Below are 24,244 nucleotides of genomic sequence, written 5' to 3' on the forward strand. Positions count from 1 at the left end.
ATTCTAATCCTTTAACATTTTTTAAGGAAGTTAACTGTGAATATAAAAGTAAAAGCTGCTTTAAATTACATTCTCTTCACACTTTTCAGTCTAAAGAAGTTAAGATGGGACATTTTGACGTTCTTTTAAACTTTTTGAAAAGCAGAGAGAGGGAATTTTTGACATTTTTGCATGAGTACTGTGGATGTGAGTGCAGCTTTTGGGTCTTTCTCATGTGAAAAATATATTTTGCTGAAAAATGTCCAACCAATATCAATGTTTATATCCTTACTCAAGCCAATGCAGCTGGTACATGGTAAGTTTTATTTTAACAAGCTATTAGTTTATTTTCAGCATTTTAAATCATTTAGTGAATGACTAGAGTAAGACAAGGAAAACAAATAGGGCAATTGAGCAAATACAAACTAGTAACTAAGGTACTGCTGTTAAACAGCCTTTAATACCCTGAAAAATGTTTCTATCATATTTAAGAGGAGTCCTTTATGCATTATAAAATACATAATTAGAATGCACATTAAGCTGTAAGAAAAAAGGGTTGCAAGACAAGTTAAGAATACTCATCTTCCCATCCTGGTCAACACATAGAAGTGAAGTTATATAGGGATTTTTGTTCGCTATTTAAAAGATGTCGTTTTGCTACTGAATTCTCAAAATGAAACACAAACAAGAAGTGTATCTATTTGCATGTTTTTCTCTGGGCAATAATAATCACTGTGTTTGTGCATGCAAATTAGTTAATTTTGTGCAAGAATGACTACAGGCAATTTGTACGTTCAAATTACCCAAGGTAAACAAAGAGAAGCATATGGACAAAAGGAACTTTTATGGAATGCATGATATTTCATTTATCCTATTTTGAAAAGAGTCCTTTGTAGGGAAAAATATTTTTTAAACATTAATTAAAAAAAAAAAAAAAGTAATCCTCTTCTCCCTATTCCCACATAACACACTTTGTATGCTTCTGCAATGCTATGTTCACACTACCAGTGCAAGTAAAAAAAAAAAATCTGGCCTCTGTCATGTGCCTTAATTGCAAGGTGCAATTAATGAGTCGTCTTCTCTGTATTCTGGAAGACAAAGAGAAACTCTATGAGTGCCTCACAGAGTGCCTCACAGCGATCCTCATGTTCCTCCAGTGCTCAGCACCTTCCAGTACCTCCCTGGGAGAGGAAGACCACGCTGCTACTGAGGCCCCTGGAGACATCTGGGCAGGAGGAGGCCACCCAAAATGGCCTCAATCTTCCGCAGTGAGGAGATGAGCCTGATGCAGCTCTTCCTGCAGGTGGAGGCTGCTTACTGCTGCGTGGCTGAGCTCGGGGAGCTGGGTCTGGTCCAGTTCAGAGATGTGAGTAGTGCCTTGTAGGCATTCTGGGTCACTGGAGATGTTCCCCAGGTGTGTGTTTGTCGTTCCCCAAAGCTCTTGTGAAAGAGATGATGAACATCACCCCTACAGGGTGGTAGAAGAACCCATGGAGAGAACAGGACCTCCACAAAGCTGATCATATGGCCAAGTGCCATGCTGAGACCTGACTGGTCCCTGAGTCCCCACCCAGTGCTCTGTATGCCCTTGGGACAACTCCCTCCACTACCAGAAAATGGGGGGGCTCCCAATGAGAGTCCACCTATGACTGCTGCCTATGTCACATAAGTCTGGGTGGAAATGGGCTGGTAAGGCCATGATGTCCTCATCCACAAGGAAATGGACAGTATTGCCCTGCCATTAGGAGTCTGTAAGATGTCCATCTGTACCAAAGGTGTTCATTCTCAGCTGATGTTAAAACAGGTGCTCAACCTTCTGCCTCTTTTCCCTCCTGTTTTTAGCTGAATGGGAATGTGAACAGCTTCCAAAGAAAGTTTGTGAATGAAGTGAGAAGGTGCGAATCCTTGGAGAGGATCCTGCGTAAGTAAACGCTTGTCAAGTGCAGTCGGCTCTGCATCAACTGGCGGTGTGGGATTAATGTCTTTGTTAAGTGCTCACACGCTGTGGGACAGAATTAGTGGCAAAATGGCAGTGTTTCCATCCGAGCTCCTGGAAATGTTTTGCATGCATCAGCTAATTAACGCTTCGCCCCATATGGGCAATAAATCATTGCCCCTGTTTTGAAAATGGTTAACTGAACTGAAAGGAAGATAATTAGCATATAAAAAAATCACAAGATAAATCTGGCTCTGGGCAGGAGTCTCAACCCAGATAGCCTGACTCTTACCCCTGTGCTGTGGCCAAGTGCTTCAGCCTGGGGACAAATCCTAAAAACACAGGCAGCCAATTTCATGGAGTTTGGTTTCCTATGGAGATGTGTCCTTTGAGCTCTGCTGTCCTCCACGACACCAGCACCCACCATGACAAGGACAGCACTTGCCATTGCTAGAGCAGAGAAGCAAACCTGAGCTAGCTGCATGCCTTGTTCACAGCCCCAAGCGAGGCAGTGCCCCACCACCCATTTGTGCCAGGGCTCAGGGCTGTCTGGGTCAAGGGGTGGGAAGTAAACCACAAGATCATACTGTGGAAGGATTCAAAGCCATGAAGTCAGTGTCCTTGGCCTTTTTACAGCTTGTCCCTGATGCTTTTCATGGTTCAGCTGTGCTGGAACTGCTTTGTGTCTTCTGGGTGTGTTTCTTACTGCAAGGTCATATCTGAAAGACAAATGCTTGGTAAAGCCAAGCCAGGCTGGTCCTGTTGCTTACATGCAGAGGGATAACTCAGAAATGCCCCTGCATATCCAGTGTTCTTTCCTTGCAGGTTTTCTGGAAAATGAGATGGAAGGCATTGTGGAGATCATTAAACCAGAAAAGTACCCAGAGACGCCCCTGCCTCGGGAAATGATTGATATGGAGGTACAGAATATGGGCCAGGCCAAGAAAGAGGGAAGGGGATATGCATCAGGGTGTCTGGGTAACATGCTAGATGCAGACCCCCCTGCAAGAAAGATCCTGATAACTGAGACCAGCAGAGAGCTCCCTGCTTGCAGAAGTGCTCCCCAACTCGCTGTCTCAGCAGCTAGGTCAAGGCTGGTCTTGTTGCATGTTCCTAATGGTGCCCAGTCTTTTCACTATCCCCTGTGAAAGCTCTGGTCCAATATATTAGGAGGAAAGATATCACTCTCACCAAAAACCCTCCATTATCTGTAGGAGAAAGAAGGGTTTGGGTGATTAATCAGGAGGCGTGATGTTAGAACCAGCTTCACTGCATAAAACCCAAAGGGCTGTCTGTCCTAGTGGGAGTATGGCTGTGGTATCACTGCCTGATGTTGTGCCATGACGTTGCTTTATTCTAGCCCAGCTGGAAGATTATAGAGATTTATAGACTGTGTCACTTTTAAATTCTGCAGACGCAGGTAACAAGGAAGGAAAATCGTGCTTCCCAAGGGGTTCAGCTTCACAGGAGCAAGGCGGTTGCCTGATCTGTTCTTAGGCCCACATCCTCACCTAAGTTTTGGTTTATAGTTAATGTACGTAAGATAAAGGCCTTGTTGTAGGCTTCTTTTGTAGTCAGTATGCATAGTCAGTCCACCTAGGGTCCAAGATGTTCTGTGGGGAACCACAGAGACACTGAGACAGATGGGGGTATCTACAACAGGCACTCGTTCATCTGCCTGCATTTTGGTCAGGTGGATTTTAGCCTTAATGCCTAAGTAGGACAAAATACACAACAGTGGAGGTGGCAACAGGAAAATGACATTAATCAGTATCTTCCTCAAACTCGGTGCTTACTTAAAGGCCACATTTAATATACTCCTCCTTAAACAAACAAACAAAAAATAAGCAAATAAGCCAACGATCGGATGTTTAATATTTGATATCAGCATGGTAAAGGGCCGTTGAGCTGCTACTGAGTTTTTTTCTGGATGTGGTTGGATCCTAAACAGACAGTGCTGGAGAAACTTGAGGCTGAGCTGCTGGAAGCTAACCAGAACCAACAAACACTGAAGCAGAACTTCCTTGAGCTGATGGAGCTCAAACATCTGCTGAAGAAAACCCAGGACTTCTTTGAGGTGAGAGGCCTCTTTGATCTGCCAGTAAAGATGTGGAAGGTTCCTAAAAATATTGATGTTTCCATTTGTTGTGTGTTGCTGCTATTGATTTTAAGCAAATCACAGTGCTCTTTAACACAATTCAGTAAGATGCATTTGCAAAAGTATCTCGGTCATTTTGGTGTCTGAATCTCTCTGATTCAGTGGGGCTCACGAGCTTGGCTCCCAGTTCTCTTTGGAAAATAGGGTTTATGCTTTTCAGTTGCTAAGAGGTATTTTAACTTTTTTTTTCTCTCTTTTTTTTTTTTTTTTTTTTCCCTTTCTCTTTCCCTTGCTCTAAATCTCTGTGGAAAGCTGCCTTTGGGGTGAAAAATGTCAGAGGAATGATATGAAAATAGTTTTCAAATGGAGAATATTGAGGTGTTTATAAAAACAAATTATTTTTTTTTTTCAGGCAGAAACCAACCTGCCAGATGATTTCTTCAGCGAAGACACATCTGGCCTGCTGGAGCTGAGAAGCACTCCCGCTGCAGCTGCCAAGCTGGGGTGCGTACTGGTGACAGCCCCTAGCTTGACCAGGCTTCCCACCTGCACCACACTGTTATGACACCCATACACTTCCTTCAGCCTCTTAGCACAGGCTGCCTGCCAGCCTCTTCAGTGGAGCTGATTGATCAGGGTGAAGGAGTGACTGTCCTCTGAAGTTATCATCAAAACCATGGTCAGGATATGGGTCAGTGGAACAAATGGCCTCTTACTTCCAGGCCACCGATTTCAGTGAGCCCTTAGTAGGTATTGACTGAAAATCATTTTCTTATGACTTCTCATGTTTGGCTTCTGGACTCTGGTGGGTACCAGTCCAGTTTACAGCGGTGGAAGTGGAAGCACAACAAAAATCCATAGGATGTCTTGCACTGGGCTTTGTCAAAAAGCAATACTGAGGCTGAGAGTCAGGAGAGCAGGCACCAGAGGTACTGATGGTAATTTGGCAGCCAACATAGACTCAAACAGCCTTATGTTTACCTCAGCTTGGTGTGGTTACACACGCTGATGGTTTTGTCCCAGGTGGATGTTTTTAGCTGTTAATGCTGGTCTTTTTGTAGCCCTGATCAGCTCTGGTACGGGCAAAGCATGTGCCTGCAGAGACCTTGCCTTGAACAGCTGAGCCCTGGCTGTCACAGACTAAAAAGCAAGAAATTGTAAACCTGAGTGTGCTACAGGTCCCAGAAGGCTTAGAATGGTCTTGTAATTTATCTTTTAACTGTGCTCAGATTCACAGCAGGGGTTATAAAGAGGGAGAGGATGATACCCTTCGAGCGTTTGCTGTGGCGAGCCTGCAGGGGAAACATCTACCTGAGGTACACCGAAATGGACACTCCCCTGGAGGACCCCGTGACGGTGGGTACTGACCTGCTGTTGCTTCTTCTTTGCAGAAACTGAACCAGTGCCCTGGCTGGGGCAGATCTGGGGGCCTGAAGGCAGCCTTCAGATGAAGGGCAGGAGAGTCTGAGCAGGGGGAGAAGGTTTCTTTTGATACCACTTTCCCCTTTTGCCGTTATCAAGGTGGTTTCTCTGTCCTGCCTGGTGACCACCAGGGAGGTGGGCTGTGACCAAAGACGGTCAACTCCCCCGGTGTCTCCAGGGTGAGTCCTGGGGACCTCCTGTCCCCTACCCCTCTGCTCCACATTGCTCCTTCTCCCAGAGCCACCATCCTTGCCTGGTCTCTGAAACAGCACCTAGGAAAAATATTGATCCTGAAAAAGTAGGGCTGGGGGAAAACAGCACACCACTGAAGAGGCTGTCTTAAAAACAAACAAAGAAGGAAAAAATCATTTTCTGCACCTGATTCTTTGCCCTGGGTGCTTTAAATTCTGCTTGAATTGCGTTGCAGAGAGAAGAGGTGAAAAAGAATGTGTTCATTATCTTCTATCAAGGAGAGCAGCTCAAACAAAAAATCAAGAAGATTTGTGATGGGTAAGGCAGCCTGTGAGCAGGTCACAATGACTCTTGCGGAGGTGTTTGCCTGTCAGCATGGGCTGGCCGAGCTTGGAGCTGGAGATTAGATTTCTGCGCTCCGTCCATCAGCAGCACCACGGAGCTCCCTTCTGCTTCTCACTTCTGTTGCTCCTAATCATAAGGGATATACGTCACCTCAGTGCTGGGAAATTGAAGTTCTAAATTTTCCAAAGTGACTTAGAGAAGGTAGGAGGTTGAGAGGTTTTTAACTTGGGACATCTTAAAGGGGACTTTTTATTTATTTATTTTTTCTTAAAGAAATATTTGGCATCCTTCCCCTGAAAATCAGGGGCCCTAGCAGATATTGCAGCTTGTGCACTTGGAGCATGCTAATCCCCAGACTGCTCCCAAGCCTTTCAGCATGAAAAGATGATGCTGTAGTTTGCTCCCCCCTTTCCCAAGGCCTTTGGGCAATGTCTGTGTAATCAGAGACAGAGCCCAAAGAAATGAAAGCTTCATACAGCCTGACTTGTTTCCACCCTGTTAAGCATCTTGAAAAGATAATTCAGGTTGAATATTTTGTTACTCTTTCATAACACTGGTGACCGATGGGCTTTGTTGCGGCGTAAATCATATTTGATGAGGGGATCTGTCTGCTGTTACCGGATCCATTTGAGGCATAACCCCGCAGCCAAGTGAGGTCAGCCAAGCGCCTACAGGCTGCAGAAGTTCAGGGGGACAGAGCCAGCAATTTCTCTTGCCCAGCCTGTGCGCTTGGGGCAGGCCTTTCCTTGCCTCCTGGGTTTAATCAGAAGGGCAGTCCATCCAGCTGGGAGCACTGACTTCACCCCAGATCAGCCCTGTGCTCATCCTCAGGCCACATAAGGTGGGCATCTCTCTGCATAAAGCAGCCACAGGGGCACGGAGAGCTGGAAGAAGGCTCTCAGGTCTCAGTCACTCCTATCTGACCCCAAACCTCAGAAAAGGGGGATGTTTTGCCATCAACACTGGGCAGGACCAGTCTGCTGCCAGTTGTCTTTGGGCAAGCCTCATCCTCTTCCCGGATTACAGTTTCCTGCTTGTGTCCCACTTCTTTGCTTGCTTTTTAGGCACTGTTCAGTACATTTCTCCCCTTCTGTACTCCTGGGCAATTGCTGGCTGTGAATGCTTCCCATTGGACTTGCCCCTGTGCCGATGGCCTAGCAAGTTGCCAGGGCATACAGTTAGAGTTGGGGTAGCACACAAAGAGCTGAGGGCATTTGATTTTGGAGGACTTTTTTTCCTCTGCAACATTTTAGACTCCCTGCAGTCACAGTATTTTTTTCTGGGGTAGAAGAACAGGCAATATGATGCCTGTCAGCATTTTCATTGCTGATTGAACCCAGAATCTTACCAACAAGAGGCGTGACCCTCTGCAACAAGGTGCAGCAGGGAGCCTGCAGCACTGGCAGTGTGAGAAGATCTTTACAGGGCGGGCAATGACATGACAAGTATGCTGTTATGATGTGGATGTGGTGGTAGGTTCACAGAAAGTATGCTAGCTTCTCTCAGCCTTTTGAAACTGAAAGGAAACATACCCACCTAAGACAAATCCACAGGATGTCCTTTGCAGTGCTAGCACATAGGTTTTCCTTTATTGCCAGTTAATCAGGCTACACTTGAAATCCTCCTTTATCTCCTTTCTTCCTCCCTTTCAATTTATTTATTTATTTATTTATTTTGCTTGCTATTATGCAGTATGTGTCTGTTTTTCTGAGTGTCTGTTTTTTAAAATATATTTATCCTATGCATCTCCTTTTGTGCTCTGTGGGCCATCAGCCATCCCTGATACACAGGTCAAGACATTTTGGTCTGGCCCATCTTTAAGACAGGGTTAACTATACCTGAAGCAGATGGCTGTGTCATTCCAGCCCCCGCAGGACATTTCTGCTTAGCACTAAGTCATCATTCATGACAAGTAAATATCCTGCAAAAATCACGGGATTGATATAAGCCAGTCTCCTGCAAGGCAGGCTAAGATTTGTTTGCAGAGCAGTGTGCCTCAGGTTACGCCTGTAGTCCCTGCTTGACTCTAATTGGTAACATTAGTCTGCCAATTTCATGAGCATTAAGACCATGCACAAATTTATTAGTGAGAGGTGTAGGGGAGCAGGGAGGAGGAAAATGTAAGAAATTTTCTTTTCCTCCTTTTCTTGCGGCTGCCTCGGTGCTAATGTGAATACTAAACTGGGTTTATCAATGTAAGGATTCCCTGCTGAATTCTCCTGGAGCTTTCAGAGATGTCTGTGCCATTAGGGCAAAGCTGATATTCGGTATGCAAAATGGCTGTTAAAAGATCAAAGCAACACTGCTGCAATAACGTTATTGGAAACGGGGGAACTGTACAGCATGGAGGAGTAAGCTTTCAAGTTTGATTAAAAATCCTTATTAAAGATGAACTAAGAGCTGTGAAGAATAAGAAGATGGAAATAATTAGGTAGGGTGAATAACCTTTGGAAAGGAATACCAGGTGTTGAGTGAGCAAAGATTCGATTCTGGAAAGGGAAGTTTAGCTGAAGAGCGTGTGCTGTCATTATACACAGCTCTGAGCTGATCTCTAGGAAACTGCTGCTCGTTTTGTTCAATTTGCAACTATCCTCACTTGTGTGTGTGCTGGAACTGATTCTGAGGACCAGGTGGTGGTATATTCTGTGCTCAGATGAAGCCAGAACGTGATGTTTATCTGTACAGAGCATGCACATTTTTGTCTCTTAAGCGGGGACGGACCCCCATGACCCTGCTACATCTTCTTTTAATTCGTCACACTTGCACAAAGGCAGCCTTTCAGCTACCCTGCCTCAGGATAGCTCCACTGCAGGACGGCAGCAGCGTGTTGCACTTGGAGGAGTGTGGGGGGGAAGATCTGGTGCACTCTTCTGCACCATCTCCCCCTCTGTAAAGAGGCACGATCTCTTCCTGCAGACCTGTAAAGAGGCGTGATCTCTTCCTGCAGACCTGCTGGAGCAATACTGAAGGATGACATTTATAATGCCCTTGAAGTGGCAGGGCTGGCACAAGCACTGAACAAACCAAGTAGGAAAAGAAAGAGAGGGATCTCTGCTATTTTAATTATTGCAACACCACTAGAATGACTTGCAGTAGTAAAGGTGGTCAAGTTGCATACTACAGGTAAAGTAGTGTACGATACCTGCATGGAGATAAGACCTTCACGTATACACAGGGAGCCTACATTTGTCCTTATTATACCACACTAAACTAACCAGCTGAATCTCCCAAATGCAGTCTTGGGGGTAAGCTAACAGAAAACGTTTACCTGGGTCTGGACACTTACACACTGATGCTCATATTTAAAAACACCTGAGAGTGGTGTATGTCAGATCAGCATACAACCTCACCCCTCCTTCCCTTGCTCCCAAGCTGTTTAGTTGTACAGATGGACCAGAAGTCAAGAGCCAGCCGTATGATCAGCCTGCTTTTGTTTTACCCTGGAAATACAGAGGGTCTTTTTTATTTATTTATTTATTTTTTTTACGGAGTAATTTACTCGCACAGGCTGCGTGCACGAAGGGCGTTTGCTTGCTGTGCAGCAGTAGCTGGGCTTTGCCTACCCCCAGTGACCGAGTGCGGGTAGTGCACTGGCAGTGACACGGGATTTTTCCAGCCTCGGTGCAAGAGGGACATCTGTTGGCCACCCCGTTAACCGGGCTGTATTTGCCAAGGTTATTTTACTGTGGCTCCTTGCAGCCCGAGCAACTTCCCAGGACTTTAGCAGGGCATCCTTATTGTGGGCGTATGTGTATTAGAGCTGAACGCTGTGTAATATCTTGTGCCTTGTAGCAGCTGAGACAGGGAGTGGGTTTTCAGCTAGAACAAGCAAAAGGATGCTTTTTCTTATGAAGAGATTAATGTACCTTTTTGGACATTTCTGGGAGACCCAACACGGCTTTGTTCTGCAGGACATGGCACCAGGTGAGGGATAAAGTCCAATTTCCCCAGCTTTGAGCTGAGAAGAGCACAAAGGAAGAAAAAGTCAATTAAATAAATGATGCTTCTCACTTTTCTCTTCCTGAGGCTAGGTTTCGTGCCACAGTCTATCCCTGTCCAGAGTCTGCCACCGAGCGCCGAGAAATGCTTGATGGAGTGAACACAAGGATCGAGGACCTGAACACAGTAGGTGGCAATGGATTTACTGGGATCTGAACCCTGCAAGTGGACCTGCCCAGTTATTTGTCCTGCCTAAACCCCTGTGGCCATGGCTAGGTCTCTCTGTTGCTCAGTCACATCCTGCGGCTGGGGCACAGGGATGAGCAGCAGTGTCGCTGCAGTCTCACAGCAGTCTCACGGAACTGAGCTCTGTTTGCAGGCTGTAGTACAACTATACTAGGTGCAGAAAGGGCTCAAGTGAATTTTTAAAAATATATTGCTATTAGGTATTCTTTACCATGGTACTCTCTCTTGAGGCTGTTGGTACACAAGCAATGGAAAGCCAAGGCTGCTTCTCTAGAAGTTCAAGTCTCTAACCTTTTTTTACCCCATCATTTAATGTAGGGCTGAAAATTACCAAGTTCAGTCGTTGTGAGTACTGAATGGCTTGTAAATCCACATACTGTACCAGGACTTCACACCTCTAAAGGAGTCCTACCTGTGACCTTTGTATTGCCACACATGACGATACGTGTGTCCTGAGGCAGGTGGGAATGGACACCCTGTTTGCAGTTGGCACCCTGCTGTAACCCCCTTTGTGGATACCCTTAATATCCAAGCCTGCTCCTGAACTGACTTTCACTCGTAACCATCATAGGCAGGAGTCTTCTTCAGTGCTCGTAGACCATGCAGGTTATCCTCCAAACACAAGTGTCCCCTGTGCCCATTTTTGCAGCAGCACCGTAGTGACCACACAATGTGTGGGGATCCCACCAGGGCCACCGGTTGTAGCTCTGTAAGTAACAATTGCACAGCTCAGGAACTCCTGTTGGTCTCCTGAACACTTTCAGGGCCTTGGGGCAACGCAGGAAGAGCCATCAGCAAACAGCATCATGCACCTGGTGCCAAATGCGCCCATGCCCAGACCTGCATACTCTGCCCACCAGTACACCTGGCTCTTTCATATGAACCACCCCCTTTCCACAGCCCTCCCCAACCTGCCTTCCCAAATAACTGCTGAGTAGAGCATACTACCTGTGCCTTCCTATCTCGAGCACTGCCTGTGCTGTGCTTGCTTACAGGTGATAACCCAAACTGAGTCCCACCGCCAGCGACTGCTGCATGAGGCAGCAGCCAACTTGTGGTCCTGGGAGATCAAGGTGAAGAAAATCAAGGCCATCTACCACATCCTGAACTGCTGTAACATCGATGTCACCCAGCAGTGTGTCATTGCAGAGATCTGGTTCCCAGTGGCTGATGCTGGCCGCATAAAAAGAGCCCTCCATCAGGGAATGGTAAGAGGCCAGAGCTTTGGGTCCCTGAAGCCCTCACACAAACCACATAGCTCATATGTTGAGCATACGTTCAAGCTTTTGTCTGTTACTATAATGCTGGCCTCCCTTTTCAGCGTTAATTAAAGTTGAGGTTGTTGCATGATGGCTTGGCCTTGGGGAGTTTAAGGTCAGCATTAAATCTTAGCAGGTTTGTGACTGAACCACAAGAGTCAGCAATGCTGGCAGCGTTGCCCAAACAAATCAATAGCACAGAAAATGGGAAAATCTGGACATTAGAAAAAGGGTTGAGATATAACACTTTTAAGTCCAACACTCATATTGCTGCCTGTGCAGCCTGGACAAAGGCCTTTGTGCTGTGGGACCAATGCCTTCCTGGTAGCCACCCTGACTGGGTCTGTCCTTGTCTCTGGGTCTGCAGGAGCGAAGTGGCTCTACCATCGCCCCTATCCTCACTGCCATACACACCAGGATGGCACCACCCACCTTCAACAGGACCAACAAGTTCACAGCTGGATTTCAGAACATCGTGGATGCATACGGTGTGGGCAACTACAGGGAGATGAACCCAGGTGAGAAACACTTGTCTACCTGTGCCAGGCTTGCCAAAGCCGAAGTGAAGGCCTTTGGGCTCTCATCAGCCTGAAACTGACTGAGAAATCGGAACCGTATTTTCTGCTGACAAGAATTGGCACTGCCTAGTGTATAAGCATGGATTTTCTCAAGTACAGAATCTGTCCCTCAGTCCTCAGTGGCTGGTTTTGGCAGGAATAATGAACAACACAAAAATAGAATGGGAAACAAATGATGAGGTAGCAGATCTAAGGAAAAGATTTAAACTCACAAGGTGAATATAAGGTGAGCTTATTATCATGCTGAGGACAACAACAACAAAAAAGCACTGGAGAAAAGTGTAAAACAGTTGTAGAGAATACCAAGGAGACCACTGAGAATGAACAGAAACTTGGAAATGAGAGCCTGTGGGAACAGATGAGGTAGACTCTAGGTGCTTGGACTTAGAAGACTGAGAAACACAATAGTAACCTTTAAGCACATTTTTCTCTTGCAGAAAAGAATGCAATTGTCTGTACATTGTGTTTTCCTTTTTTCTTTTTTTTTTTTTTTTTTTTTTCCTTTTATGATGGGATGAAATGAAGGCTAAACTGCAAGGAAGGTGGAGGTCAGAAAGTTGGAAAATCTTTCTAGTGGTAAAGCAAATTCTGCCCTAGATCTTGTTGCCTGGTGTGTAGGGGAGAGAGCAGGGAGGCCTTTAAGGACAGTAGCTGTGAAGAATGACTTGGAGGGGTGGACTGCTCCTCCTTTTGTTTAGGAGTTGAGTGTCCTGTGTTTTCTTTCCTGCAGCTCCTTACACCATTATTACCTTCCCCTTCCTGTTTGCGGTGATGTTTGGGGATTGTGGCCATGGTGCCATCATGCTGGCCTTTGCGCTCTGGATGGTCATTAATGAGAAGAGCCTTCTGGCCCAGAAGAGCACTAATGAGGTGAGTACCAGGGAGCTGGTGCACCCCATCAGCCTAGGAAAAGGCTCGTTGTCCCCATTTGATTAAAGGAGCATTCAGCTTCCCTGAGACTGAGCAGGGATCCTCTGAAGATGCCTGTGAGGCAGATGTTTGGTTACCAGCGCTGTGCCTCTTCCCCTGCAGATCTGGAACACCTTCTTCAGCGGGCGTTACTTGATCCTGCTCATGGGCATTTTCTCCATATATACTGGCTTCATCTACAATGACTGCTTCTCCAAATCGTTCAACATCCTTGGCTCGTCTTGGCATGTCATCCCCATGTTTAAAAATAATACTTGGAAGTAAGTGGCTAAATGTGGGAAACAAGTGAAAACACACCAAATGGAGCACGTAGGCTTTGAAAGAAAGACAGAGTGACTGTGTGGGGAGGGAAAGAACACCCTGCTGTGGATGCAGTCATGAATGAATCAGAGGTTTTGTCTGACACACACAGACAAACTCACTATTGAAATGGAAATGTGGAGTCCCTGGGAACATGCCTGTTTGTTCAGGCACTGATGTGCATAAAAATCTGCAGGTGTCTAGGACTGATGCATAGAGAATTATTAGTGTGATGGCAGAATTATTAGTGTGAGGGCAGGGCCCACTTCCACACACACACACATGTGCACACAAACCCAGGATAATAATTCACAGGCTGGAGTCAGTGAGAGCCATCATGTGGTAGCCCTGAGCACATCTCATGTAAGTGTGCTGTAGGCTTATACCATGAGATTTAGCTGCAAAGGTTATTTCACTTTTCTCTTGTAGTAAGGATGTGCTTCTGGAAAACACAGAGCTGCAGCTGGATCCAGCAGTCCCAGGGGTCTACTCTGGAAATCCATATCCATTTGGAATAGATCCGGTAATTAAATTAAACTGCTCTAAGCTAATTTGTGTTTCAGTCCTGTTTCTACATATCAGGTACATCAGTAGCTCCCTACTCTCTCTCCTAAAGCCACGCTCTTCACTTCTTTCTCTTTACCTGTTCTTTACACAGTAGTTGTGATGCCTTTCTGTAGCATTCAAGGATATAAATACTCATCTTTTAAAACTATTATTATTGTTTTTTTTTTTTGATAATTTTGCACAAGCAGCAGCTAAATGGTAAGCAGGAAGGAACTCTGCTTTTACTAGAGGGTGATCTTCTGCTGTAGTGTCTTCTCTGTCACCGGGCTGCTGGACTCAGTTTCCTTATTGGAGTACTTCACCCATTACATAGCTACTTCACAAGTTTGAGGGTTAAGTCCTGATTTCTATGCAGTGTATTCATCAGACAAAGTGTGAAGTAAATGCCAGTGTTATTTAACAATCAACAGTTTCTTCTCTGTTCTATTTCTTTCTTTCCGTTCTCTCTTTCACATTTTAAAATGCAGTTGTTAACATCAGGCTTTCGTGTTTCAACCTTAATATCAGCCAGCTAGTCCCTGCTGTGCTGGATGCTCTCTCATTTCTGTTGGTCACACAAAGAAACATGAGCTTCTCCTGTTTTGTAGAGTGATTGACCTTGTAGGGAGTTTTTCACAAACCCAGCTCTAAAGCTCAACCCAGGAAGCAAGCAGTGCAATTCAGTCATGTCAAACAGCTGAATTTTCTGTACACACCCCCAGCACACCCCTAATTTACTCTAGCCATGGTTAACACATCTTCCATACTGGCTGCTGCTTGCTTGAGGGGCTGGGACCCCTGGGTGTATGGGAGGGAGGAACAGAGGAGAGGCAGGCAATAATCTGGTCTCCCTGGCCAGTGAGTTGAAAAGAGCTTTTCTATGTTGTTCAAATGAAAAGTTAGAAAATGCTCTGTCCTCATTAATCTGGTGAATGTCAAACAAACTTCTCTAGCAACAGGAAGGATTTTCTTATGTCTTTCCACCTCTGCTGAAGGAGGTGACTCAGCCTAAGGGCAAGGAATGACACCACAAATACCTGGGTTCTGCTACCAGCCTTGGCTTAAGTTTCTGGTGGACTGAAGCAAAGTCACTACATTATTTTAAATCCCTGTTATTTCCTCTGCTAAGTGAGGATGGTACATTATACCTTTCAGATGTGAAGACAGATGTTATATCACACTTGGCAGAGTGAAATTATAAAGAACATATTATAAAGAATATCTAGATTTCTGTTGCTTGTTATATTCTTACTAGAACGAGTAATAGTAAATTGTTGAGTAACGACTTCCACAAGTCTTACTGAGAAAACACCTTGAAATTTTGTTCCCCTGTCTGTGTTCCTTTTCCCAAAGATTTGGAATATTGCATCAAACAAGCTGACTTTCCTGAACTCCTACAAAATGAAGATGTCGGTTGTGATAGGGATTGTGCACATGGTTTTTGGGGTGATACTCAGCCTCTTCAACCACATGTAAGTCTGTTTCACCAACCCCATTGCTGCAGCACAAAAGTCCTCGTCTCTAGTGTCCTTCATTCATAGCCTCATATCAAAGTCTGATGACTTGAATTTCACCCTTTCCCCATTGCACTGTGTACGCTGTCAGAGTGCTGAGTCCAAAAGCCACAAGGATGGCCATCTCTTGGGTGAATTGTCTTTTAAACTTTCTCTCTTCAACTTTTACATTTTGTGGAAATATTAAAACACACTAAATTAAAAACATACATTATCTCCTACTATTGATAACTTCTGAATTGAAAGACAAATTCCTTTGGTCTAATTCAAAGCACACTGAAACCTTGCACACTGTGCAAGCATCTCTTCCTCCTGACTTACTGGGCCTTTGTTCAGGATCTATGCATGTGGCTATTCATCTTCCTCTATATTTTTCAACAAAAAATAAGAACTGTAGGTAGAATGATGGGGTAGACACCACCCTCAAGAGGCTACCACAACAGGAAGGTGTGTAGTGACCCACAAGGACAAAAAGCTTTTGCAAATGACAATGAAAGACTGCACCTACAGAATTGATTTTATACCTGCTTCTGACCTTCCCCAGCTTATAATGCTTAACTTTGTGAATTTGCTATTTTTTTTTATTATATAAGTTTTTATTTCAACATATTAATCTTACCGTATGGTAAAGCCATTTAAACAATGGCTTTTATTCGTAAGGACTGCCAATACAGAGTTCTTTGTGGCTAGTGATAGCTGTATGTTTCTTATGTGGTTTTCCAAAGACTAAACAGCATACAGTATTCTCATACTTGGGTGCAAATTTGTATCAATACCTACTGTATTAACTACGCATATCTTTTCTTATTCTTTCCAGCTACTTCAAGAAATACATAAACATTATCCTGCAGTTCATTCCAGAGATGATCTTTATTATCTCTCTTTTTGGATACCTTGTCTTCATGATTATTTTCAAATGGTGTCATTTTGATGTCCACTCATCCCAGAGCGCTCCAAGCATTCTCATCCACTTCATCAATATGTTTCTGTTCAATTACAGTGATGATTCAAATGCTCCATTATATACGCACCAGGTATGCATCAGTCAGCTTGAATCCACTGTAGCTGTTTGTGAATTCACAGTGGGTGTGAGGAGGGTGGGCATAAAGATGGGGAACGGGCTCAGAACCTCAACCACAAATGCCAGTCACATAAGAGAAGTTTGTTCTTCTGGTATTCTTGTTGGCCTTGTAGATAGGTAGGAGAGATGCAGAGGAAATCTCATTCTTGATGTCATCCCTGCAAGAACAATGATGCAGTTTAAGATACTTGGGGAGAAAAAAAAAAAAAAGGAAAGAAGGAAGATTAGATGTTCAAAACTGTGTATTGCAGAAGTGTGGTCCTGAAGTTTGGCTAGACCCTAGAGATATAGCAATCGTCTCCTTTCCTTGCTGATCCCTTCCTTATTTCTACTTTGGAAAACCTGAAAACTCTATTTTCAGCTTTAAAAAAAAAAAAAAAAAAAAAAAAAAAAAAAAGCAGTAGCTTGAGGATATGTGGCAGCTTTTTGTCAAAAGCATCTTCTTTGGGGAGCTCACAAAAAAAAAAAAAAGCTAAAGAGAGAAAACATCTTTTAAAGTCACCTATTATTGTTCAGAACAGGGATTTTTTTTTTTTTTTCTTGCTTGATATCAGCAGCATCAAGAAGAATCTGCAAGCAAATGCTGCCTCCAGTCACACATTTACATTTATTCAGTTGCACACTTTGGTACTCCAGCTTGAGCTCAGTTATAGTGCTGCTGGTGAGTCAGGGTTAGCAGGAAGACCTGGTCTGTTCCAAGTAACTGCGTTACGTCTGCAGGAGAGATTGGGAAAACAGTTTTATCAGCCTTCAAAAAGTCATCAAATCATATTTTGTTTTGTAACAACTCAAAGCCTTTCCAAGACAGTCATTTTTTCTTCTATACTTACCCTCCATCTCCATTAGTAACTCAGTTTGTGCAATTCCCCTGGGTAGTCTGCATGCAAAGATTGTGTGAAATTAACCAGAAGGTGATAAGGGAGCTGAGCTGTCTTAAAAAAAATACAAAAGATGTATGGTTGTTTTATTTTGTTTTTAAAGTACAAACATTTATGTTAGGACAGAAATAGGAGTGGCACACTGCAACAAGAACACCTTGTATTGTTGTTGCTGGTGGAGCAATGTGTGATCAAAGCTAAATTACGGGAATTCAATTACATTCTGGAAATAGAAATGGAGAGCAAATCCTGTATCCTCTGCTTTCCAGGGGAAGACTTGAATGACTCAGCTCTCACAGCATTGTTTCTACGTTGGTCAGAGCAAGGCAAACCGATTACCTCACCCAGTGGTTAAGATATTTGCTTGGACAATTGGAGAGCCAGGTTAAAGTCCATAACATTTGGTTTTGGCAAACTACTCTTCCCTACATGAAAGACTTTCATCTCCAAGTATCCAACTGTCTCCAAAAAGCTAACAGTGCATTTTGGAGCCTTCAGAAGTACACATTTATTTTTGTATCTTTACAAACAGGACAGACTCAATCAATATGGGGTGTGTATCTGTCAAATAAAACAAAAACAAACAAACAAAATAATAATAAACATTTCATAGAATTAGTTTTCTTACCATAAATTTAGTTGGCTAAAGGAAGAGTGACATTTTGTTCTTCTGTTTGTTGTCTCTTTTAGAAAGAAGTGCAGAGCTTTTTGGTCATCTTTGCTCTGATTGCTGTTCCCTGGATGCTCCTAATTAAACCTTTCATCCTCCGAGCCAACCACCAGAAAGCACAGCGCATGGTAAGGGACAAGCGTCAAGCTTGGGTTCAGTACAGCAAAGGCAAAGCTGAGGCGACAGACCCCCAGAAGTGATCTTTTTTTTTTTTTTTTTTTTTAAAGAGGCTGCTTTCCTCTAATCTCAGACTATCTCCAGTGATTTCAAAGTGTGTTTTAAGGCACACGCACCCAGACACGCAGGCATATAGACATTTGGCTGACCCATCTAAATGGGAAGCAGGAGCTTTTGCTCCCAAGGCCATACGTTTGTTGGGAGAAGGGTGACACCAAGCTCTTTCAAACATAATATCCTAAACCAGAGGAGATTTAGAGATACTGAAGGGCCAGTAAAGCCAACACAGGGCACAGGCCTCCACTCCTGGTCTTCAGCCATCACTAACAACTGGTCGGCTGCTCTGTAGGAACAGGGCATCTGTGATACCCCTGGCCTCTGAGAGACCAGCACAGCTTGGAGAAGAGCCTTGATTTTACAGCTTTCCAGCAATGCTTTCTTTCCTAAGTGACTGCTTTCACATTAACAAAACACTCCTTCCCATGGGCTCTGTGGTTCACCCAGCTCTTCAGCATGCAACTGCGGCAGCTGCAGTTTCCCAGTTGCTCATTAATTCTCTCCTTTATTACGCTAACAGGACTTTACTTGTCTGTCAGGATTTACTTCTCTTTACAGTGGGAGGTAGTGCCTGGAGTACCTTTTATAGGGCACAGATGTTTCCATTAGAAGAAAGAGATGCTGGTTGTGCTGTGTGACCTTTTCCAACCCAGTCACTTCTGACCTATAACTGAAAGCCAGGTCCCTGGAGACTTTTGCAGCCCTGCCTCTGCGCTGTAATTTCTTGTTTTGTCATTCTTCTGGGATTTCAATGAAAGCTTGACATGGCTGACTCCAGCTCCTGCTTTTACGCTAGCAACATCTGACAGCTTTTCCCCACCTCCTATTCTGCCCTTGTATTTCTGTTCCTGATTTTCATATGTTAGCTGTCTGATCACATCTTACATTTACCCAGATTTATATGTTTGCAACAAAGTCTGTTCCCTGTGCTGACATTCAGGTAAAGCAAAGATAAAGCAGGTGTGACAAAGATTGCTGCTGCAACAGGAAACAATATGTTATCATGAGACTTTGCCCATGAAACCTGTTGGAAGCTATAAAGAATGACAAGGCAGAACCTGACAGAAGCTGTGAAGTCAGGATTTTGTTATGCTATATAATAGGGCTATTATAGACATAGAATGGAGGGCTATTCTTATGCTGTGCTGTCATTTCTGTGATGAGGCTTGGATCAGGTTGCTCAGGCTTCTACAAGAGCTCTGTAAAGAATGATTATGAGAGAAGATGGGTTATCATAGTGTTTTTGTCGATTCAAGAGAGATGAATCTCTCAATCAAGAGATCTGAATTGTGTTTCTGTCTGTATCCCAGTAACTTTGTGAACTTCATCAAGTCACCTGATCTTTTCAGGCTCCTTTTCCCTTTCACCTGATGAAAATGTCTTTGATTTGCAGCCATATAATTGACACGATCAGCCTTAATGTGCCCCAGTATTCTCATATGCCAAAAGTAATGGTTTTTTGCTTGGTGGGTATAAAGGGTGCATTGTGAGACCAGAAACTAGCTCTAAATTAGTTGGAATCACTGGAAAGTGCTCTAGGATGGATTTTATTTTTTTAATTATTACGAGCCATTCAGTAGGAGTACTCAATTTTTGCAGTCAATGATGACTGACTATTGTTCAACTTGTCCTCACGTTCACGATGCTGTTTTTCACATGTTACCTGTCAAGAGGTTAGTGATGGAGCTCTGTGCTGTGGTCTGCTTCATTTTGGTTGCAACCTCTAGCATGACACAAACAAAACATTGCATTTTGTTTCTGAAAGATTCGGTCTCAGGCCAACTCAGGAAACACTGGGGGTGAAAATGAAGTGGAGACCAATCACTCCAGAAAAGCTTCCCAGGGAGACCACAGTGGTGGCCATGAAGATGATGAAGAAGAGGTAAGAAAATGTGGGCAGAAAGAATTATTCAGACAGACACAGTAGTACAAGACACAAAGCCAAGCAGAAGGTTTTTTGGAGTTGCCAGCCCTTCTTTTTAAGAAGATACCAAGACATTCTGTTGCAACAGTTTGTGTTTCCAAACAGAGTAAACTCTGAATTTTAATAGAATAAATTCCTTTAAATTTTGCCTTAAGTTTTGCCTGGTGAGGGTAGGCATTCTTACAGATCTCAGGCTTTTACAAACCTCAAGCTTTCATTTCCCCAGGGGGTTGTTTCACTTCTACTTAGCACCCAGAGAAGGTCAAGACTTCCCCCAGAGTCAGCAATTTTTCCTTCCTTTAAATTGCAAAGGAGTATTTAAAAGTTGGCAGCCTGCAGTGTTGGCTAAGGAGGAAAATCTTCCTTTGGCAGAGTCTGTCGAGGACTTCTGCAATATGCAGCTACACAGTGAAAAAAGTGACAAAAATATTTGCGACTGTCTGAAGTATCAACAATATCAAGCGTGTATATGGCTGACTGAGAAGGGAATCTTCACAGTCTTAGAAGAAATGCTTATTTGGTGATGCTATCTGCCCATTGGCAGATAGTCTGAACTTTATATAAGAATTTCTTTACTTTATATAAGAATTTATATAAGAATTTCTATACTTTATATAAGAATTTCTGTGTCTATAGGAAATCACAAAGATTGGTAGCAATTGGATTGCCATCTTATTCCAGATTTGAAATTATAAGACTGGAATAGGAGCTGGTTTCTGAATATTTGCTTTTCACTGAAATTCAGAGGAGAATGTAAGGAAAGGTCATAGAGAATTGATACTTTTAAGCAGTCTTTTTATCTAGATAGTATCTTTTTTGTTGCTTAGGACATAGTGAAGAAAAGGGAAGAGTATGAAGAGTTTTTGTCGGAATGTTATCTAGGAAACCCTGAACTAAGAAATAAGAGAAATGTGTTTGGTTTTACATTGTTTCAGTTCAATTTTGGAGACATGTTTGTCCATCAAGCTATCCATACCATCGAATACTGCCTGGGCTGCATCTCCAACACAGCATCCTACCTGCGGCTCTGGGCGCTGAGCTTAGCCCATGCACGTGAGTGACTGGCTGTGCCTGTTAGCTACCTCACCAGCAACTCCCTGCTGATCCCTGCTTCTGATGATAATTAGCCCTGCAGATTTCCTCATTAAATCAAAGTTCTCCTTCTGGGCAATTGCATCCCAGAACGTTTTGCCTCAGATAAATCCAAGTGTTTTGTGTTGGCCTTCTCAATTTTTAGTGGTGATTCCCGGGTGCTATATGTCAGGGATATCCAGACTCCATTTCCTAGCCAGGGCCCATTTTCCATGCTACTCCATTGCTGTCCCTCTGGAAGAGTCCTCATGGTGTGTGGCAGTGTAGGAGGTGCAGCCCAAGTGGCTGCTCCAGTCCACAGAGGCAAATGCAGTATGGGAACCATAGCTGCATGGCTCACGAGGCACTTGCTATAGCCTTAGGGTACACAGATAAACGTTGAGAACACTTGAAACAGATACTTTTATTCAGTTCAGCAAAACAAAAAGAAATCTTTCAGTTCAAGGACTCCTGAAACTTCTCATTTTTGGTAGGATTTTTCCCAAGCAATATTTAGCAGAAACTCACATTTCATGAAAAACGTACGGCATTTCAATGTCTTTTGTCTTGATTTAAGACAAAAACAAATTCTCAAACTCTAGAAATTCCCTCAGGCTGGAACATCAGATTTTCAACTACCCTAATTTTTATGAAATGTTTTTTATTAATATTGCTGTACTGCCTCTGGCTATGAGTTGTGCCTGCCCTGAAGAACTGGGCACAACCTACAAAAAGAAAACAGAAGGGAGAGGGGTGCCATGCACTGATGGGTTGCGCTGTGCTGCTTGGCACAGAAATGAGCCTAGTAGAGGTTGATTGGAGGCTAACATGCATTAGCTTTACATGGAGGACAAGTATCTAAATAAAATAAAGTAACTAAAGAACTTGGCTAAGGGCAGGCCTACGTGTTATGTCAGAACTCTGCCTGGAAAACCATTGTATTCTTCTGCAGCCTTTCAAAGTGGCACTGACAGGAGTATTTTTCCTGAGGGCATCAGTTGCAAGGGGATCCCTCACATCTGTTGTCACCTAAAGTAGCAGGTCATTTAATTTATAGTCTGGATATGGCCTGAGGACCTCCCTGCAATGACTGATGAAACAGAAAACAAGGCTGGACTTGTGGCTGGCATATCTGGATGGGAAAGAGCTGGGCTAAGTCCTTGCCTTGCCTGTACCACAAGAGGAAAATTGCTTGATTCTCAATCTATCCTATGTAACTGGGATAGCTAGATTAGGAGTATGTCTTCTTCTTGACAGACACATCAGATATGTTGATATAAACCTGTTGATATCTGTTGATCAGATATGTTGATATAAATCTGTGCAAGACACACACACACACACACACAAAAAAAAAAAAAAAAAATCTTAAAGAAACAGGCAAGAAGCAGCCTAAATATTAATACAGCCTGTCTTGGGTGAGACCAACCAGTTGTATTTTTTTTTTTTTTTTTTTTTCCACCACAGCTTCTCCAAGGCACCTTAAGAGAAGTTGTTTTTGAGAACAAATGGGTGTTGGAGAGCAATACCTGTGGGTATTAGCCAGCATCAGTCAGTACAGCTTGAAACCTCATCTGCACATGTAGTGACTATGTCAGTTGATCATGTTCTCTGGGATTTAGCAGCAGGCAGTCCTAGAAGGCTCTGTGTAATGCCCAGCTGCCATGTTAAAGAGGTGCAAATTAAACTGATGACTGTATCATGTCAGGGTAGCAACAGGCCTGGTAGTTTTCTTGTGTGGACTTGTGACACAAAGCCAAGACAAACCAGCACATTTTGCTTCCAACACAGTGAAGAGGAGCAACAGAAAATAGCCTGCATGCACTTTCCTTCCCTTCTCATCATGGGGAGGCAGGGTGGCCATATGTGATTACTGTCAACAGTGTTGACATTTTATTTTAAACCAGCTCACCTAACTGGGAAAAATGGGTGAGCTGCCAGACTGTTTCTGTGCACAGCTGTTGCTCAGAATTTGTTTCCTGTTATTTCTTCTTGCAGAACTGTCAGAGGTTCTCTGGACCATGGTGATGGAAAGTGGACTCAGCAACAGCAGCTGGACAGGCCTCATCACCATCTTCATCATCTTCGCGGCGTTTGCAGTGCTGACAGTGGCCATCCTGCTGGTCATGGAGGGTTTGTCGGCCTTCCTACATGCCTTGCGCCTGCACTGGTAGGTGGTGTGGCCTGCGGGAGCTTTCCCCAGGGCACTCCTTCAGAGGGATAGGGCTGTAGGCTCCGAGGACCATCGTGACGTTCATGATAAAGCCTGAAGACACAGCCACACCACCGGTCGTGTGTCCCACCCAGGGTTACCATCACACAAGCAGCTGGGGACCACCAACTGCAGCATGATCTCAGACAGAGGTGCAAAACCTGCTGAAAACCTGGGTCAGTTTTCATGCTGTTAGCCCAGATTGAGCTCCAGGCTGTCTGAGCTTTGTGGTAGACCAGTTTTAAGTGAGGAGCATTTTCAGGATGACTTGGAGCAAGTTGGAGCTAATGAGTGACAAGTTGCTCTCTGGGGCTGCCAGTGTCTCTTGGCTGGCTCTGAGAGCCGACTACATTCCCGGGCTGGAGGCCACTGGCTCTCGCAGCCTCCCTTTTCCCGTGGGTGCAATGTTTTAGGCCTCTCATATTGGTGTAGGTCCTGCCCACCCCAGGTAGCACTGACATCCCTCTCTGCTCCCTCCCCAGGGTGGAGTTCCAGAACAAGTTCTACGTGGGAGCCGGATACAAATTCTCCCCATTCTCCTTCAAGAACATCATAGATGGCACCACGGAAGAGTAAAGCCAGGGCATTGCTGCTTTGCTTCTCAGACCAGGCTCTTTCCTGCAGTCAGTCAGCCATGGAGTGGGGCTTAGACGATGAAACTGAATGGTATGTGGCCTTTGAAAGAAGATCAGCAATACATGGAGATGCCCTAACTGCATTCCCACATAGTGCTGTGTCAGCTGAGAGTGGTAACAGATATTACATCATCTGGGCTGGCTGCATGTCTCCACTAATGTCCTTACCAAGTACCTAGTCCTCAGCATCTGACCAGGTCAGCTGCCTGCTGCTTGGTTAAATAGAAAGAGATGCTCCTTTTGGAATTAAATTAA

General features: G+C 44.1%; 1 protein-coding gene across 1 annotated transcript; it reads left to right on the forward strand.

Annotated features, from left to right (window-relative positions):
• The first annotated feature begins 1,228 nt into the window (after window positions 1–1,228).
• ATP6V0A4 (ATPase H+ transporting V0 subunit a4) lies at window positions 1,229–23,930 on the forward strand. Its single transcript, XM_032205097.1, has 20 exons — window positions 1,229–1,345; window positions 1,822–1,900; window positions 2,741–2,835; window positions 3,867–3,992; window positions 4,426–4,517; window positions 5,243–5,369; window positions 5,863–5,945; window positions 10,004–10,097; window positions 11,153–11,365; window positions 11,784–11,934; window positions 12,725–12,864; window positions 13,027–13,184; window positions 13,654–13,747; window positions 15,124–15,242; window positions 16,102–16,318; window positions 17,934–18,041; window positions 19,913–20,029; window positions 21,007–21,124; window positions 23,141–23,312; window positions 23,837–23,930. Exons 1-20 carry the CDS (start codon window positions 1,229–1,231, stop codon window positions 23,928–23,930), a joined length of 2,514 nt encoding a protein of 837 aa, XP_032060988.1.
• Window positions 23,931–24,244: the final 314 nt, after the last annotated feature.

Source organism: Aythya fuligula, chromosome 1 (genome assembly GCF_009819795.1).
Source record: "Aythya fuligula isolate bAytFul2 chromosome 1, bAytFul2.pri, whole genome shotgun sequence".
In the NCBI taxonomy this organism is placed as follows: domain Eukaryota; kingdom Metazoa; phylum Chordata; class Aves; order Anseriformes; family Anatidae; genus Aythya; species Aythya fuligula.

Bases quoted from the DNA above. Each gene is read 5' to 3' on its own strand.
- ATP6V0A4 (XM_032205097.1), top strand. From the start codon at position 1,229: ATGGCCTCAATCTTCCGCAGTGAGGAGATGAGCCTGATGCAGCTCTTC. The intron at 1,346-1,821 runs GTGAGTAGTGCC...TCCTGTTTTTAG, and splicing joins GTCTGGTCCAGTTCAGAGAT to CTGAATGGGAATGTGAACAG. The intron at 13,185-13,653 runs GTAAGTGGCTAA...TTTCTCTTGTAG, and splicing joins TTTAAAAATAATACTTGGAA to TAAGGATGTGCTTCTGGAAA.